We start from the raw sequence: 19586 nt of genomic DNA on the forward strand, positions 1-19586 counted from the left end.
GCTGTTTCTGAACTACAACCCCCATCAGCCCCAGCAAGCCTAGTTGGTGGCCAGAGATCATGGGAGTTCTAATTCAGAATCAGCTGGCAGGCCAAAAGTGCCCTAGAGCCACGCTTTTGATGCCATGGGTCGAGTCCAGGATTTGTAATGTTTATGCTTCACCCTGGGAAGGCAGGAGTGACACGTGTTTGATTTTGTGGGGGAGAATCCCATTATAAAACTCACCCGGGTTCACGTTTTGTGTTGAAGCAGGGAAGACCTGCGATGTTTTGATTGTAGTTTTTTTGGGGGAGGTGTCCATGAGCGCAGCCAGAATTTCTGGTTTTTTTGGGGGGGGGGCAAGCTTTTTTTGGGGAAACCTCAATTTTAATTTGCTTTGTATGTATTGATTTTGATGTAGGGGGGCAGCCGTCCCCCGACTCCCCCCCTTGGCTACGCCAATGTGTGTGTGTGTTTCCCCGTGTAAAAAGCAAACAAGACTATGTTTCCCACTCGCCTTTTGCATGCGATGGGGTCGCCGTCGTCCAGCCAGTGGTGGCGATGGGAAGGCGCTCTGCACATGCTCCTGAGCCCCCTTTCCCTGCCGCCTCACCTTTCGGCCGTGGGGAGGGCGCTCTGCACATGTTCAGAGCCCTCTCCTCTCCCGCTCCCTCATGCGCTGAGGAAACCGGTTCCGGGGACTGAGCCCCTCCAGCCCGGAGAGCAGCGGGAGCGGAGGCGCCGCGGAGGCGCCGGCGCACGGAAGACGAAGCAGCCCGGCTCCAGTCAGGGGCCTCCGCCGCCGCCGCCATGGCCGCGCGTGCTGCCGCCTTGCTGTGGCTGGTTCTGCTGGCCGGGCCCGCGCCGTCCTCTTCGTCCTGGGGCGGCCCGGCGGCCGGGGGCGGCGGCGGCGGCGGCGGGGGCGCGGGGTCCGCCGGCGGGCGCGGGAGGGAGGCCGACCCCGGCGGGGCCCAGGCGGGCGAGCAGCGCCAGCGCCACGACTCCTCGTACGGCACCTTCGCCAGCGAGTTCTACGACATGCGCTTCCTCTCGGACGAGGGTGAGGGGCCCAGGCCGGCCCAGGGACGCAGCCGGGCGGGAGAGGGGCTTCGGAGGAGAGCGCGGCCGGCGGGAAGGCCTTCTCGGCGGCGCCTCCCTTCGCCGCCTCTGCCCTCAAGGCTCCTCGGGCCCTCCGCTCGGAGCCCCCAAACAGCCAGCGGGGATCCCCCGGGAAAGCGGGCGCCGGAGGGCGGGAGAGGCGAAACTCCCGGGACCAGCCTGTTAAGATCTGGCCAAAGGCCCTATTATTATTATTATTATTATTATTATTATTATTATTATTATTATTATTATTACTTTTTTCTGGGTACACGGGGTGGGGTACTTTTTCAGGGGGTACACATACTCCTAAACATTTTGTGAATCCGTTTGGCCTCATTGAGGGGCAGTATATAGCCCAATGGTTGCCATCAATTTGATTTGAATTAATTTTATAATGAAATGATTTTAGAATGTTGTATTATTTTATTGTTGTTAGCTGCCCTGGCTGAGGAGGGCAGGATATAAATAAAATTTATTATTATTATTTCAATATGAGTAGGAAAAGGAGAGTATCCCTAAACATTTTTTAAGAAAAAAAGATGATGGTGATGATGGGAACTCAAGGAGGCTTGCGGATCAAAATAAGAACGCCTTAAAACAAGGGGGAGAGCGAACCCCCAAAATAACAAAGCGATTCAACTATATATGCCAGGATTATGTCTCTCTATCCTGGCAGTTTGGTTTATTATATGTTTATTATATTCTGCGACATACTTAATTTTTTGCTTTGATTCTTCAAGGTTATCCTTTACAGATCAAAATAAGAATGCCTTAAAACAAGGGGGAGAGCGAACCCCAAAATTAACAAAACAATTAAACATTAATAAATTAAAACTATATACGCCAGGGTTGTATCTGTCTTCTCTATCTATCCTGGCAGTTTGGATTGTTATATATATATATATATATATGCCCTGCCTCCCGCCCCCTAAAATAAAGAATGGCTAAAAACAAGTGGCGAGGCGCAACCAAAATTTTTTAAAAATTAAACATTGATAGAATTGGAACTATATATGCCAGGACAAAACTTACTTATATGAAATTTTATTCTTTAAAAGAAAGTATATTCTGCCACATATTTAATTATTTGTTTTGATTCTTCAAGGTTATCCTTTTCCTACTGCTCCTCCAGTGGATCCGTTTGCAAAAATTAAAGTGGATGACTGTGGGAAAACAAAAGGATGCTTTAGGTTGGTATGAAACATGTTTGCTTTTAAGTTTATAAATGCTGACATTCTGATTCCCAAACATGTGCTGTCCATTGAATGTTTATTAAATGTTAAATACTAGTATATATCTATGGCTGTCACATTGCAGTCTTGAGCCCAATGGCATGCATGTTTACTGGAATTTGAAATATATTTTCCACTTAAGAACTCTTGTTTGCCAAACCTTATTTATTTTTTAAATATGTTTTTATTGTCAATTGCTTGTGGTTCACTGCTGTGAACTCCGTTAGTGGGAAGGGTGGTATAGAAATGCCATCCATCCATCAGTCAATCAGTACATTTATTAAATTACTTATGTACCACCATTTGGTGCATAGCCTACCCAAAGTTTTCTGTTTTCATAAAAACACAACCCATATAAAAATATCTCTTTTTTCTGGGATAACCAAAATAACGAGACCGTATTACAGAAGCTATTGATTACCTTTCAGCTAGTAGTAGCCAGGTTCGAAGTAGCAAAAAACTGGAATATGACTGGGATGTGGATAATTGATGCCTGAATTTAAGAGGTTATGGCACACAGCCATTGGACAGAAAGTTGCATTTAAGACTGGCAAAGACTAAAGTAATGATGATGGGCTCCTGTGTGACTTGGAACTTGTTTGCAGTATACATGAAGGAATTCATGGCACTTGCCATACCAGCTTTGTTTCTTAAACTCACACCGAGATTAACGCCTAAAGAAATTCCCCAAGTCTACTTTTGCTAAAAATATGGGTGGCCCAAATGTTTAGGTGGACCTTATTTGACAGATTGGTGTTGTATGGTGTCGTCGTACCCACCTGCTTCGTATCGTCAGCTTTTTAGTTGTATCTCTAAATGCTCAAAAAAGTTTAAAAACATAGAGACATACAGTATATGTTCTAATGCTAATAAACTGTTCTTTCTTCCTTTGATGTAACCCACTGTGCGACCCCAGAATGATGGATGAAATATAAATCTCAATAATAAATAAATAAATAAGTAATTGATGGAAAACTGTTCATTTTGACAGTGTAGACGAAATTGATTGATGATCTGGCCTACCTGGGTGTAGAAAGCAAGTATGGCATCATCTACATGGATAACAATTGAAGGATAACCTTAAGAGTATAATGGAAACAACTTAGTTTGTTGTTTTCATTTTAAAATGCTTACATTGGAAAAGGATCTCGGAGACTTAGTCACATTTTTTTTTTAATAAATAGGCTTTTCTGTATCTTAGCCAATCAGAACTGTCTCCTTAAGTCTTTCATTCAAGAAATTTAGTATAAATTGTTGTTCCAGTAACACCAGCTCAGCTTAATAGGATATTCTTCGCTGCCAAACTTAAATGTTGCTAAGAACTTTTTTAAAAAACGTTTGTAGTGGTGTACATAAGATGATATCAGGAAATACTTTAGCTTTAGACCCTTTCTTGATTTTACTGAATGTAATTGAGGAAATTATGTACAGTGTATTGATTGCTGTGGTGAGTTATGGATGAAGCACTGGAAAGCTCCTCCACCTGTAGCAGTTTGGCAGTGGCAATTGAAATGACTAGATTCGGCTGAAATTGACAAATTAACAGAAGCAATTAATATAGGAGAAGAGTCTTGCAATGCACCAATGTCACAAATGAATAGATTAATAGTTTAGTAGAATATACATTGCCATTGCATTAAGCTAAACTTGATTTTGTGATCTTTGTCACCGATACTTTTTGTTTACCCCATTTTCAGCGATGTATGATCAATGTTTTTGCAAATTTTATGTAATAATATTAGTAATATTAGTTCTTGATGAGGTTAAGAGAAAGGGCCTTGTCCGATGTGGAATCCAGATTATGAATTCTGTCTCCAGGTATATTTGGTAGACCTTCCCAACATCCATTTTTTAAGTGTGCATTAAAACTGCTCAGTCATTTTTATTCTCTTTGGAATTTCTGCTCTTCTGTTTTTATTCTTTTGGTTTTGTTGATTTATAGTTTGATTAGACACACTCTTTTTATTTTAAGATTTTGTAAGTAGGCATAGTGCCAAGAGAAGTGGATTACACCTTTTTAATACAAGTAATAAAAATAATAAAGTCATTTTGGGACATTTGTGAAACTACTTCCTCATTCAGCTAAATCGCTGTGCTACTGCAATGATTAGTGCTAACGCAATGGGACTCCATCCCCAAGTGTATGTCTGGAAGATTGGGGAAACCCCCGTGACGAATTTGGGTGGTGAAGGTTCCATTATCCTAATGGATACTGCAACTTAGCACTATGTTGAATATAACCCTAAGTTATTATAAAAAGTAATTCATGATTTGCTAAATAATAAAAACACCAGAGGCCCAATCTAGAGACATTTAGGCTTGGGTATCTCTATATGATGCCTACATTTGTGTATTGTATTGTATTGAACTTTATTACGGCCATTGGCCCATCACACGACAGTTTCCCATACCAACATAATGTACTTAAACCTCCAAATTTAAAACCGCCAAAACTTACAAAAAACAGACAAGAACCAAAGCAAAACAAAAACAAAAGACCAACATCATACATTACAGTAAATTTGTAACATAAACATCACCCTCTACTCATAAATTAGTAGAAGACATTAATGGTGATATCACCTAATTACATCCTAAAACATAGATCATAGTTTAAAGGGATTATCCGAGCCGCACAGGAGTCCGTTTCTCTTCTTTAGGGATAGAACGCTGATCAAGAATCTGGCAACCATGAGTGATCTTAGGGGGTCATCATCATTTAATAGATATCACCTACATTTGTGTGCTTAATATTGCTGTCCTATGCATGCTCAGTGATTGGACTGCAGTGCTATTTGCCATAGATTTCTATCAGACAACCCTAAGTCAGTAGCAAAGTTTTCAGCTGGATTGAAAGTACAGGTAGACTTAAACAGAAACGTTCCTTGTATATCTCTGAATTATAGGCAGTGATTTTTTTGTCTCCTCTGTCACGTGTAGGTATGGTAAACCAGGATGTAACGCAGAGACTTGTGACTACTTTCTTAGTTACCGCAGAATAGGAGCTGACATAGAGTTTGAACTGAGTGCCGAGACAGATGGTTGGGTAGCTGTGGGATTTTCCTCTGATAAGAAAATGGTAAGATGGTGTTAATAATAATGAAGCAGATTCATTTTTGAGAAAGAAAGGACATATGAATAAAAATTAAGTTAATGTATTGATTTGCACAATTGTATACTTGGACATGAAATGGTAATTTAGAAAAGTGTTAAAAGTAAAACGTTTCCATTTTATGCCCAAGGTCCACTTGTTTGATGTTAGACTGGGTGCTCAAGCAATGGGGAATGAAAACAAGAGAGGGCAATTCTTTTATGCCATTCTTGATGAAAAAAATAAGACTCACGTATGCCAAAGCAGATGGCAAAGATTATTGGAATTGTTTGAGGGGGTATATGAAATAAAGAGCTCTTTTCTCTTTGTCTGATGAACACCCTCTCTGTTTCTACCATAATTTACCACCACTGTGTTAGGGATGCTTAGGGAGCTGCTATGGATGGTGTGTGCTCAGCGTCAGGGCATTCTTTGGGCACAGATGGAAAGAACGTTGTGAAGCATCAGCACATGTGAATGGCCAAGCAGTAAGAAGGCTTTTGCTTATCCAGGCCTGGTATAAATAAATATAGCAGAAGGCCTGGTCAACAGAACAGTGCATTTCAGGCTTGAATGCCTCCACTTTTCAGTTCTGCTGTTGAGATTTGAAGTCTGGAGCTAGAGATCACAGCCTCCGAACATGGACTTTCTAGTCATCCTGACACTGGATGAAGGGGGAGGTTCACCCCGTCAGCAACTGGGGGGGGGGTACTTGGTACTTAAGTGGTGGCAAAATCTGCTTTAAAGCATCTCAGATGAAGCTGTAAAGCACTGTGGAGCATTTGTCAGCCCCGAGGAACATAACCTTCTTGCCAATCTTCTGCCAGTTTCATGCCAGTAGTGGGCGGAGCCAGAGACAAGGTGGGCAGAGCAATACGTCTAAATTTTGCCTGTGTGCAGCTGGGTAGTTTCTACACACCCACACACATCCTGCTCTAGCTTGTCTCTAGAAAGTAAACATTACTCATTATTTTTACTAAGCAGCATGCAGATAGGAGTAGAAAATAGGAATAGGGAAAAAAACCTGTTGATGCTTCACAGCTTTTCTCTGAGATCACATTTTCCAGAACACAGAATACTCACCCATTTGCATAGTCATGGGGCCAGACTTGCCATGTTCATGCATACATACAGCATAGCAGCAGAGTTAAAAGCAACGTGCATTTTACCTTTGTGTGCTCGGTCAGTAGAGGCAATTCTTTCCCAACTCTTCTGTTATTGGAGGTGAGTTGGGAGAAAAGTGCTTGGGGTGATGGACCTTGGGAAGCATTCAGCTTGGATTTGCCCACCCCAAATTGCACACGAACAAGGCAGGTACATGGACAGCAAATAGATAGGACAGGAGTAGCCCTATTTTAATCCCTAGAAAAGTCATAAAAAGAGAAATGTTGGAATTGCCTGTTTTCAACCTTACTTCTTAGTATCTCTTGGGTAACCCATTATTATTATTAGGAGAATGTAGCTGGCAGAATCTAGGCAGGGGGTAAGTTTAAATCAGGAAGAACTTTCTGACAGAATCAGCCTATATATACACCCTTGTGCAAATTAATTGAAACAAAGCCTGTTTTCTGTCTTACTCGTAATCCTGTACTCAAAACAAACACAAAAAGTCAGTTGATGATTATGGTGTCGGAAGCATGCAGCCAATAGAGGGAATGATACAGTATATTGAGGTTCTACGAAAGAGAGTTATTCCAGAGCTGGAAAAGAGGTATCTTGACGGTACTGGGATATTGCAGCAGGACCTAGCCCCCTGTCACACATCGAAAACGGTGAAGAAATTCATGACAGAGCAGCAAATACAGGTACTTGATTGGCCAGGGAATTCCCTGGATGTAAATCCCATTGAGAATTTGTGGGCTATATGCAAAAGTCGCCTCTGTGCTGTAGACTGTATGACTATGGAGAAGCTCATTCAGGCGCTGATTCAAGTGTGGTACAGGCATCCGAAAATCAACAGTGACTGTTCGAAACTAGTAGACTCCATGCCAAACCGTGTTCAAATGCTGCTTAAAAATAGCAGAGGTCCTATCCGTTACTAATGTACGTATATGTGAGTTTTGTACATGTATATGTGAGTTTTGTACAATAAACTACACTGTTTGTTTCAATTAATTTGCACAAGGGTGTAGTAGGGACACCTCTTCCTGATTAAGAGATTTGTTACTGTTAATGGTTTGTCTGTGATTTGAAGACCTCATGTGAACAATTCCTTCGTTTCTAATGGGTACAGGTGATGTCACAGTGGAATCCTTATTTTGGTTTCTCCATTTAGGGTGGAGATGATGTCATGGCCTGTGTTCACGATGACAATGGAAGAGTCAGAATACATCACTTCTACAACGTTGGACAGTGGGCCAAAGAAATCCCAAGAAATCCTGCTAGAGACGAAGAAGGTCTTTTTGAAAACAACCGCGTAACATGTCGATTCAAGCGTCCTGTGAAGGTTCCCAGAGATGAGACTATTGTAGATCTTCATCTGAGCTGGTATTATTTATTTGCTTGGGGCCCAGCAATTCAGGGTAAGTTGTTCTTCTTTTGAGTTTCTAATTAACTGCAGTTAATTTAAAGCAGCAGTGTTTTCCAGTAGGAATGCATGAAGTTAGCAATATCTAATCCATCATGTATTCACCATATGCAGAACTAATTCCATTCCACTGTAGTTTGCATGATTTGTATTTAAGCTGTCATTGTTATGCTTTATTTTTTAGTTCATGATGTCACTTGAAGAAGTTACATAGCACTCCAGAATTATTGTAGTTTTATCTCTTCTCTCAATTCAAAGCATGTTCGCTCAACCTTATTAGGGAGATCTCCCCAATAAGTAAGTATACTTAGGTTTTTATTGTAGAGAACTCGGTTCCTTGCACAATGCCTATATGCTGGCAAGGAGACCTTCACGTTCCCAGGAATTGGCAGCTGTTACAGATCTATGCATAGCTTTCTTTGCTGTAAGAAGATACCTCACAAAGGACCAAGCCATACCAGACTACCTTGCTACCGTCTTTGATGTAGGAATGCATGCTTTCCTTTGCACATTAAAAAAAGAGCAAAATACAGTGGAACCTCGGGTTGCGAACGTGATCCGTGTGGGAGGCAGGCTTGCAACCTGCAGCGCTGCATCTGCACATGCGTGGCTCGCGATTTGGTGTTTCTGCGCATGCGCAAAGGGCGATTTAGTGCTTCTGCACATGCGCGAGCACCAAAACCCGGAAGTAACCCATTCCGATTCGGTGCGGTGCGCAACCCGAAAACGCGTAACCTGAAGCGTCTGTAACCCGAGGTACCACTGTATTGGATCAGACTGACCATTTTGAGAAATAGCGAGAAATAGAGTTAACATCTTAAGCAACCCAGCTCAATTTCTTGCTGTCAGTGCTGCCCAAGGTCCCAGCTCACACAAGACCAACGCTGCTTCTTGCTCAAGTTAAAAAGTCTTTATTGAAGTTCAGTCTCATTTCCAGACGCGCAGCGCGCAACGCTACATCTATCCATCAGACCGTAGAAGCCCCATCTGAATCTCCTCCCCCCTGACACCAGCTTAAGATTCTAGCCTTACTCCACCTCTTCCTCTGTTCCTTCTTTCTCTGGGTCCTTCTGCTAGTCGGAGTCTCAGCCCTCCGAGATTCTTCTGACGCTGATTCTCCCGACTCCTCCCCCCCCCCCTTTCGGGCTTTAGGACCTGGCTCCCAATCCGGGTTTTCTGCTGTCCCGCGCTCCTCCACATTTGAACTTGGCGCGCGCGCGCAGCCTCCCACTTTCCTTCTGACCGTTACACTTGTGTCACTGCTCCCCCTTTCGGGGAGGCTAGCTGGACCTGGCCTTCCCTCCGTCTCCCCACTCCCTGATGGAGGAGAAGCTGGTCCTGACTCACGTGACTCTTCCCCCCCACTGTGCTCTGGTGGGGGAACTGGCCCTACTCCTCCGCTACTCCTTTGGGACTCCCCTCTGGTTCCTTGTTTATGGATCGTCCCCCCTGGGATTCGCCTCGCCCTTACCATAGGCGCCCCCTCCTGGGAATCTTCTGATTCGCTGGAGAAGCTCATGGAATCTCTCGGTCCACTGTCATATTCCCCTACGCTCCCCTCTGATTCCTCTCCTCCGCTCTCTATTTGCTCTCTCCCCTGCTCTTCTGCTCCTGAGCCTCTGACACTTGCTCTCTGTTCTTTAACTATTTTAGGTTCTATAACTAGGCATGACATAGATTCTCCACCTGTCTCGGAGCGTGTGGTCAGTATTTACAAGTATGAAGATATTTTTATGCCGTCAGCTGCCTATCAGACCTTCTCTTCTCCATTCTGCTTGTTGCTTATTGTTGCATTGACATTCTATTTATTGATGGGAACCCCATGACGACTGCAAACAGAGACCATTTGTTAGTGAGCATTGCTCAGGACAGGAGCTTTTTCTATTGGAAATGGTATCACTGGACACTTAGTTATTCACTGGCAGCTTGAGCTCCTCTGCTACCTGAGCCATAGTTGTGTGCCAAACAATCACGATATTTGAGAATAATCAAGGAACAATTGTAATTGGCAGAACATTTTTAGTAGATATATAACTTGTTTCATGAAAGATTAAGGCTGCGTTCCTTTTACTTACTAGGGAGAAAGCCTAGCCAAACACAGCATGACTTACTTCTGAGTAGACATAGAAAGGATTGCATTGTTAAACCTATGGGTGTGATGGTGAAATATTATGAGAAACACGTAAATTCTATTTCCTAACTCTAAATTACATTTAATTGAGTAAATAAAAAATAGAAATATATCACATTTCATGAGATTATTTAGGTAATATATGTTTAAATACTTACAATTTAAGTGACTGGTCCCAGAGTCAAAATAATGTTAATTATTTTTTTACCTTCCCAAATAAAATTGTGCATAAGCTTAAGTATTTATAGGGCTCTAAAACAAGTCAGCATTAAAAATTATCTTTTGGGAAATGATAGAAGATAACCATTATTCAGCCAAGAAAATAACTTTTCTATCTGAAAAAGTCACCAACAGACCATTTTAAGAAAATGGCCACATTTTGCCTAATTTATTATTATTTTAAATCTGTGCTACTGGGAAGGGGGGCTGAGAGGTTGATGGATCTTGTAGAACTTCCTTCTCTGCAGGCAGCAAAGGAAGTTCATCCACAAATGCCTTCTTGTTCGCTCCTCCACTGTTGTTGCTCTGACAGCAATGGGGGCTGAGAAAAGGATATACTAGGTTGGAGGCGTGAAACCAGTGGGAAGGGAACCATTTTAATAATGTGTGAAGGGGAAAAGGGGAAAGAAAAAGTAATTTACCCCCAACTAAAGCTAAAGCAAGTCCGGCAGGGCTTAGGAAAGTATAGTTCCTCTGCCCCCTTCAAATTGTTTCATAGGCAAAAGTAGTGCCATTGGAAAAGTTCTCCTACAAGGATACAAACAAGTGAAAATAATAGCTAAGTTTCCAGTATGGAGTGTACATTTTCTGGAAAAAGCAGCACTATATGAGGTAAGTGACTTAAAAGAAGATGTTTACATGTGTATATATTTTGACACAATTTGTGTTCCGTTTCTTATGTATGCATAAATGTGAAGCAAGTGAAAGAAGAAAAAAAGAACCCTTTTATCTTGTATTTTTCCTTTATTTGAAATGCTATCTCCAAGGGTACGGAAATATAATTTTTGTTGCTGACATGGAATCAATAGACATGGAATCAATATAAAGGAACGACTTGTTCCTCAGAACTATGAATGAACTAAAAAGTGTATTTGAACTAAATGTGTATTTCTACAAAATGTTCAGTACATGGAAATGTAAAAAGAGGTCAGTATTATGTCAGATTTACTGTGTGAAATATGAGTGACAAAAGATAAGTAAAGATAATTTGATGCAGTTTGCATTCTGACTTTCTTTTGTTAGGCTTTATACCTCACAAACATTTGCTTAAAACAACTATGATCTCAGTGCATTTGAAGCATCATCTCCTTGGTGTAGAACACACACACACCCTCCGCCAAATGAAGGAAAAAAATGAGTTTGTTTTCAGTACATGTACAGAGGAAGCCAGGCTGAAAGAGGAAGTGGAGGAGTTAGCAGCCAGCAGCAGTCAAACTTGGCTCATTGCAGCTTCTGTGAGCTTGCGAACAGGGGCATTTAGTGGGGGAGTTTAAGGGGGAGATCCAGAGTACTGGGAGGTCGAGGGAGCTGCTGCAGTGACCGGCAACATCCGTGCCATGTTTGTCTTTCTGCCGGAGAATATGCAAGCTGGTTGTTTTGCTGGAAGAGAAGGTGCAGCAACTTGTGACCCACCTTGCCCCAGCTCAAGCAACAGGACAACATGCAAAGTTTCTCGATAGAGCTGAGTCGACTGTGATGGAGCAGCAAGACAGATCGGGTGCCCCCAGGGAGGAGAAAGATTGCCTGCTTCGTACGGAAGCTGCAGTTATTTACAAATCAAGAAATAGCAGCAACAAGAAATAGCATATGCAAAACCACAGAGATGCCTCCAAAATCCTCCACCTCCTCCCAAGGCCTGGATGCACTAATAAAAGTTTTTTCCAAAAAAGATACAGCATTTATATTCCACCCCATACCACAAAGTTCTCTGAGTAGGTGCTCATAAAATTGTAGAGTTGGAAGGGAACTGAGGGTCATCTAGTTCAACCCTCTGCAAGGGAAGAATCTCAGCTAAAGCATCCATGACAGATGGTCATCCAACCTCTGCTTAAAAACCTCCAAGGAAGGAGAGTCCACAACCTCCTGACAGAGTCTGTTCCGCTGTCCAATAGCTCTTACCATCAGAAATTTCTTCTAGATATTTAGTTGGAATTTCCTGCAGGGCTTTTTTTGGCCGGACCTCAGCGGAACTCAGGTGGGAGTCATTGCCGTTATAAGAGAACAAGGGAGGTGATCATGGTGACACGGGAAGTTTTCCCCATCAGAGGGAAGAGTTCCAGGACAGCATAGCAAGGCAAACCTGTGTTCAGAAGGTCAAAAAAAAGTTAGAAAAAGAGGCTTCCATAAGAATGGACTACTGGATCAGGCCATTGGCCCACTTTCCGAGGGAGTATGATACACTGTTGAACAGCTCTTACTGGCAGAGGGTTGGTCAGAATCTACTTTCTTGTAATTGGAAGTCATTGGTTCAAGCACTACCCTCCAGAGCAGGAAAAAACAAGCTTGTTCCATCTTCCATGCGACATCCCTTGAGATATTTGAAGATGGCTATCGTCTCTCCATCTCCCCTTTTTCCAAGCTAAAGGGACCCCTGACCATTAGGTCCAGTCATGGACGACTCTGGGGTTGCGGCGCTCATCTTGCTTTATTGGCCGAGGGAGCCGGCGTACAGCTTCCGGGTCATGTGGCCAGCAGGACTAAGCCGCTTCTGGCGAACCAGAGCAGCGCACAGAAACACCATTTACCTTCCTGCCGGAGCAGTACCTATTTATCTACTTGTACTTCATGCTTTCAAACTGCTAGGTGGACAGGAGCAGGGACCGAGCAACAGGAGCTCACCCCGTTGCGGGGATTCGAACCGCCGACCTTCTGATCGGCAAGCCCTAGGCTCTGTGGTTTAACCTACAGCACCACCCGCGTCCCTAAGCTAAACATACCCAGCTCCTTTAACTGTTCCTCATGAGGCTTGGCTTCTAGACTCTTGATCATCTTGGTTGCCGCCTCTGCACACGTTTCAGCTTGTCAATATCCTTCTTAAATTGTAACATCCAGAACTAGACATTACTCCAGGTGTGGTCTGACCAAGGCAGAATAGAGGTGTACTATTACTTCCCTTGATCTGGACACTACTTCTGTTGACACAGAATAGCGGTAGCTGTTTTTGCTGCTGCATCACTCTGTTGACTCATGTTAAGCTTGTGGTCAACCAAGACCCTTAGATTTATTTCACACGTACTACTTGCACTCCAAGTGTCCCCCATTTTATATTTATGCAGCTGGTTATTCCTGTCTAAGTGTAGAACCTTACACTTACTAAAATTCATTTTGTTACTTTCAGTAGGGACAGATAAACCAAACACAGAAAAAAATGAAAAAATATTAAGGTGCCAGGCTACATAAAGTGTTCCAAAGACCTGGCTGGAACAGAAAGGTATTCATGTGGCACTGGAAAGATGCCAAGGGTACACTAGGTTGGCCTTTCTAGGACAGCTGTTCCATAAAAGCCCTCTCCCTGGTTATTGCCCATCTTACTTCTTCAATCAATGTTCTTTAAACTTTAGGGTTAATCCAAGGAGTGAGTTGGGTCTCTTGCTCAACCTACCAAGGTGCAAACATTAGAGCATTGCAATATACACTGTTCCAGCAGGTGGCAGCAACTATCTCTGTTAAGACCTCTCTCCCAAATCAACTGAGCAAGTTGCAGTATTATTTGCAATAACTGAGCATATTACAGTAGTCTGACCAGCAGCTGTTAACAAAGGATGTGTATCTACTCACTTTTGGTCTCTGCTGCTGCAGCCAATGGGAAGAACAGATTAAGATCCCAGCCAGCAGAAATCACTTTGAAATAGGAGTTTCAAAACAAAATCCAAGATGCTAATGCAGCTCAAAACCTCCCTTTCCCCCACATATATTTTTATAGGCTTTCATACAATTTAACAAATTCAGTTCAGTTTCAATACATTATTCCATTTACATTTGACTTCCCATCAACTTCCATGATGTTTCTGTACAAATGCTTTATCAACTGCCTTAAATGTAATCCTTTTTTTCTGTTCCATCCTGTGTTCCAAATGCTTCATTGTGCTTGGAGGCTAATCTCCCCTCTGTTGAATGACAGATTTGGTGTAGCATATTTAATTATTGGCTTCGGCTAATTTTAAACCCCACCGGTCTACTACCCTTAGTATCGCAAGATTGTCATGAGAGCGCTTGGACTAAAATCGTCAACCAAAAGTTTTTTAATGAGCTTCTGTAAAGCAAATAATTTAATCAGACAGAGCCTATATGATATTAAGTGACAGAATAATTTGGCCACGATAAGGAAATTTTGCCCACGGTATGATTATTTTCCACCTAGTCATTTTGATACGTTGGCACCCTATTTGCAAATTCCAAAATACTGACGTGGTTTCACTTACGCAATATTAAATATACTGCCTTCAGCTGTACTTGAGGGTCGATTTCAAAAATTTCCACTGGAAAAACGCCCATGTGGAGATGGCAGTATTGAATCAGTAGCTCATGTGCTTCTAGCTTGCGCTCTTTATAAAGATTTGAGGAGTAAGGTTATTACCCCTCTACTACTACCCATACTCAACCATTGCTGTGTCCTAGCAGATTAAGATAACCAGGTGACAGCAAATACTGATGTCAGATATCAGTCAGTAGAGCATGAGACTCTTAAACACAGGATGGTGGGTTGGTGCCCCATGTTGAGCAAAGGATTCCTTGGTTGGACTAAATGAATCTCTTGGGTCCTTCCAATTTTCTATGAATTTGTTTTTTAAAAAAAGCAACTTATTTTTAAAAAAGGCTTCCCGCACAGCTATCTGCACGCATGCTCTGCCTGTACGCAATTGGCATAATAAAAGCAACAAATCAGAAGGTGGGGACAAGCGCAAAAGGGAATGCCTATTGGTGTGAATGGGAACCCAGGCTCCCCTGCTAAGACTGCATTTCCCATGCCACAACCTGGGAGAATGAAAAGAACTACGTCTCCCAGCATCCCCCGCGGGCTCCAGCCAAAGCCACGCCCTGAGAAGAAAAAAGAACTACATCTCCCAGCACGCACTGCGGGGTCCAGCCAAAGCCACGCCCTGAGAAGAAAAAAGAACTACATCTCCCAGCACGCACTGCGGCTCCAGCCAAAGCCACGCCCTGAGAAGAAAAAAGAACTACATCTCCCAGCACGCACTGCAGGCTCCAGCCGAAACCACGACTCGGGAGAAGAAAAAGAACGACATCTCCCAGCGCCTAAGCAGCCGCCTGAGGGGAAAAGAAAACACTACAGCCCCCAGCATCCTCCGCGGCCCCTTCCTCTGAGGCGGCCCCTCAGCCGCGGTCCGGCGTCGCCGGCGCCTTGCCCATGGCCGAGAGCGGGGACCGCGGCGGCGGCGGCGGCTCGCCGAGCCCGGAGCCGGCGGCTCGCCCCTGCCCTCCCGGCCGGCCGCCCCCCGCGCTGCCGCTGCCCCGCCTGGAGAAGCCCCTTCGGCAGGCCTTCTACAACACGGGCGCGCTGGTGCTGGCGGGGCTGTGCTGCGGCGCGGCGGTGCTGGTCTACTTCATCCTGGAGGCCTTCCTGCGGCCGCTGCTGTGGGCCGCGCTGTGCGGCACCTTCCTGCACCCCTTCAAGAGCTCCCTGACGGCGCTGGGCCGGGCCTGGCTGCGCCGCCTGCGCCGCTCCGGGGCGCCCGTGCTGCCCGCCGCGCTGCTGCTGCCGCTCTGCTTCGCCAACGCCGCCGCCGAGGCGCTGGGCCGCCAGCTGCTCCGCCGGAGGAGGCTCCTGGTGCTGCTGGGCGCCGGCGGGCCCGCGCTCTACGGCTGCTACGCGCTCGGCGCCTCGCTCGGGGCCCGCGCCGCGCTCGCCCAGGCCGCCGGGGTCATCGGCGCCGGGCTGGACTGCTTCAGCAGCCTCTGGGTGAGTGGGGACTTCGGGAAAAGAGAGCCTCCGGGGCATGTGCAGAGCGCGGGGGTCGCATCCCAGGTGGGGTCCCCCCGCCCTTTAACCGCAGTCCTCTAAAGCGCGCCCACACACGTGCCACTCGCTCGGTTCGGACAAGAGGATGCGGCTTCCCGCAAGGTGGTTTCGGGTTGCCCTTTGGTGGACTGGGTTGCGCCAGGAAGAAAGAGGGGTAGCTGATTTAAGTTTCCCATTGAGAATGCTTCACACCTACACGGTGGTGCAAAACTGACTACTAAACCAGATTAGGTAAAGTGACCCCTGACCATTAGGTCCAGTCGTGGCCGACTCAAGATCAAGATGAGGGGCAGCAAAGTGCCAATAGGCAACAGGTCCAGAAGAAGAGATCTCAGTAACAACTCACTTTTTAGGTGCCCAATTTCCAGTGGTTGCCTGTCCTTCAACTGCTGCAGTTAGCTCACAAGAACTGTAAAAGGTAAAGGGACCCCTGACCGTTAGGTCCAGTCACAGACAACTCTGGGGTTGCGGCACTCATCTTGCTTTACTGGCCGAGGGAGCCAGGGTACAGCTTCTGGGTCATGTGGCTAGCATGACTAAGCCACTTCTGGTGAACCAGAGCAGCGCACTGACATGCCGTTTACCTTCCTGCCAGAGTGGTACCTATTTATCTACTTGCACTTTGACGTGCTTTCGAACTGCTAGGTTGGCAGGAGCTGGGACCGAGCAACGGGAGCTCACCCCGTCGCGGGGATTCAAACCGCCTGATCGGCAAGTCCTAGGCTCTGTGGTTTAACCCACAGCGCCACCCGCGTCCCTCTAAACCAGATTACTTTGCAGCAAATAGGCTGCACACGCCCACCCCTGGTTAGTACAAGAGAATGTGGCTTTGGCAGGGTGGGCTGATTTAAACTAGCAAGAAGAAAGAGCAAAAAGCTGGTTTAAGTTTTCCGTTTTTAAACACCTTTACGCCTAAACTGTGACCGCTAAACCAAATTAATTCACAACAAAGCTAGTATCATTTATATGATTTCATCTTTCCAGGCTTTACATCACTTCTCATACTGTATATACATTTCACATGCTTTCCTTGTTTACCTAGAAAGCATGTGTCTTTGAACTATTAGGCTGTGCGTTTATCAGGAATCTAGGAACTTGAACACTGGATAATTTTGTCTTCTTTCCTGTGTTGCTCTTTTTGTTTCACTCAGCCTTGGCCCAACCCTACCCCTTACTCAAAATAAAGCAGCAAAGAAGAATTAAACACTCATGTTCGATAAGTAGGGTGGTTAGATGACAAAAACCTGGGCTCCTTGAGCTTTAATGGATGTGGAAAAGGGAATTTCAGCAGGTGTACCTTTCATGCTCTTATGATAGATCACAACACAATTTGATAGTTAACTGAAAAGGTGTGACAGAAGGGCTTGGGATAAACATAGAATATGTAAACTGTACCCTGAATAATGAATTGCAGTCACTGGAACATATCTAAGATAATTTCAAGAAGGTGCAGGTCCCAGGAAAGATTGACCCATGGCACTGTGTACAGGGCTTTAATTTAGCGTTGGCTCTGCACTGGAACCTGTCCAGTTTCAGCACCTGGGAGATGTGACATAATGGGGAATTTTGTGGGAGATTTCCCACATCTTGAATATTTAATCGCAGCCACTTGGAACTGCGCCCACAGAGAGGTTAGAGGATGCAGCTTCTAGGAAAGCTTGAATCCTAGCAATAGGGCTTCCTTTGAGCTGGGGCTACATTCTGGAACTTGCCTTTAACACCAGAGATCAGTCTGGAAGAGGTCACCTAAACAAGTGTGCCTCTAAATATGTGCAGAATACAGCATCTGCATTCTGGCCTGACTACCCTATTGTTCCCCGATGCTTTCAGTTGTCCTTTTGATCCCCTCCCACCACAAAAGCAACTCTCCCTCCTCTGCCCCCTTCCCTCCTCTGTTCAACCGTGTTTATTGTCTCCCCTATTTTCCAAAAGCCATCCTTTGATGTATCTTCCCTCTCTCTTCTGCCCTTTGTCTCCAGACTCCCATTGTGTTTTACTTTCCTTCTAACTCAGATCTTGATTTTTTTCATTCTGATATCTACTCCCTGGATTCTCTTGAAACTACACTCACAAAAACTCTATTCTGCCCTCAATTCTTTACCTGTATGTTGTCTGTGATACAGTTTATCACTCTCCTGCTTGGTTCCTTTTATGCCTTGGTCTAGGTTTCTATGGTTCTGTCTTGATATGGTTCTTTTCCCTACCAGTTTAGGCTGAGGTCCTAACCTCACTTATCTGGAAGTAAGCCCCACTTAATTCAGTAGGACTTACTTTTGAGTACACATGGTAAGAATGCAGATGTTAATCATTCTTTTACAGTTTTATTATTTTTTTCAATTTATATACCACCCTTTATCAAAAGATCTCAGGGTGGTGTACAACATTAGAAACACAATACTGCATAGTAAAAAGCATACTGACAGACAGATTAATTGTAAAATAATCATAGTAATAACAGCCCTCTCCCCCACACTTTCACAGACCATAGATTATTTAATAGGTAAAGAGGACTGTTTTTGCCTGGCGTCCAAAGACATGTAATGATGGCACCAGGTGAGCCTCTCTGGGGAAAGCATTTCAGAGTCACCACAGAAAAGGCTTATCCTTGGTTTTTTTTTCTCTTCTGAAGTCACTTGGGATTTGTTTTTGGCCCTCAGAACACTATTTCTGGTTGATGGTATCAACTCTCACTGCTTTCTGTGCCACATATGGATGACATCCAGCCCTACCTTTCTACTCCTGAACTGTCTCCCTTTCTTCAGCCCTGCATCTCCAGCTGACTCTCTGATCATCACATGCTTTTTGGTCATTTCAGTATGTCCAAAGCCAAACTTTTAATCTCCCTTCCCAAGTCCTACTCCCTCTTACTCTCGTTTATCCATTGACAAAGTTACAATCTACTCTGATGAACAGTCATGAACAGCTTTATGGCTGATTCCTCCTTGTTTCTTGTGTTCAGTCTGTTACCAAGTAGGGCTGTGCAATAAATTGCCATATTGTTGAATACTGGTATAGAAATAACATCATCATAAGTGTTTCAGCAAGGCCATATACTGGTGAATCAGAGGTGGAGACTTGACAACTTCCCAGGGGGTAGGTTGGCAGAAGGTTGGCAGTTCGAATCCCCACGATAGGGTGAGCTCCTGTTCCTCTGTACCAGCTCCTGCCAACCTAGCAGTTTGAAAGCACACCAAAAAAAGTGCAAGTAGATAAATAGGTACTGCTCCGGCGGGAAGGTAAATGGCGTTTCCGTGCGCTGCTCTGGTTTTGGTGTTCCGTTGCGCCAGAAGCGGCTTAGTCATGCTGGCCACATGACCCGGAAAAACTGTCTGCAGACAAACGCCTGGTCTCTCGGCCTGTAAAGCAAGATGAGCGCCACAAACCCAGAGTCATCTGCGACTGGACTTAACTGTCCGGGGTCCTTTACCTTTATCTTTTTGCTTGCTTGCCCTCCCTCTTTCCCTTTGATAAAAAGGGAGAGATTGATGGCTTTTGGGGGGACCGTTCTGTGGGGGGGTGGGGGGTGGAGAAGATTTAGCTGGCTT

At 44.6% G+C, this 19586-nt stretch overlaps 3 protein-coding genes across 5 annotated transcripts in view; 2 read left to right on the forward strand and 1 right to left on the reverse strand.

Moving 5' to 3' along the window:
- Positions 1-17355, reverse strand: part of PDCD6 (programmed cell death 6) — a 266803-nt gene extending 249448 nt beyond the window's left edge. Inside the window, exon 1 of the mRNA XM_053363019.1 lies at positions 17350-17355. The gene's annotated coding sequence lies outside the window, so the exon portion shown is untranslated. The remainder of the gene's footprint in view (positions 1-17349) is intronic.
- Positions 790-11276, forward strand: FRRS1L (ferric chelate reductase 1 like). The gene is made up of 5 exons (XM_053362434.1): positions 790-1039; positions 2186-2270; positions 5253-5391; positions 7679-7925; positions 9584-11276. The coding sequence occupies exons 1-5, from the start codon at positions 790-792 to the stop codon at positions 9754-9756; spliced, it is 894 nt and encodes a 297-aa protein (XP_053218409.1). The 3' UTR covers positions 9757-11276.
- Positions 15415-19586, forward strand: part of TMEM245 (transmembrane protein 245) — a 53839-nt gene continuing 49667 nt past the window's right edge. For all 3 annotated transcript variants that reach the window (XR_008327353.1, XM_053363003.1, XM_053363004.1), the window contains exon 1: positions 15415-15981. Coding sequence is in view for 2 of the 3 variants with exons in the window: in XM_053363003.1 (XP_053218978.1) it covers positions 15430-15981 (552 nt within the window). In the remaining variant the exon portion in view is untranslated. The remainder of the gene's footprint in view (positions 15982-19586) is intronic.

Source organism: Podarcis raffonei, chromosome 13 (assembly GCF_027172205.1).
Source record: "Podarcis raffonei isolate rPodRaf1 chromosome 13, rPodRaf1.pri, whole genome shotgun sequence".
Taxonomy (NCBI): Eukaryota; Metazoa; Chordata; class Lepidosauria; order Squamata; family Lacertidae; genus Podarcis; species Podarcis raffonei.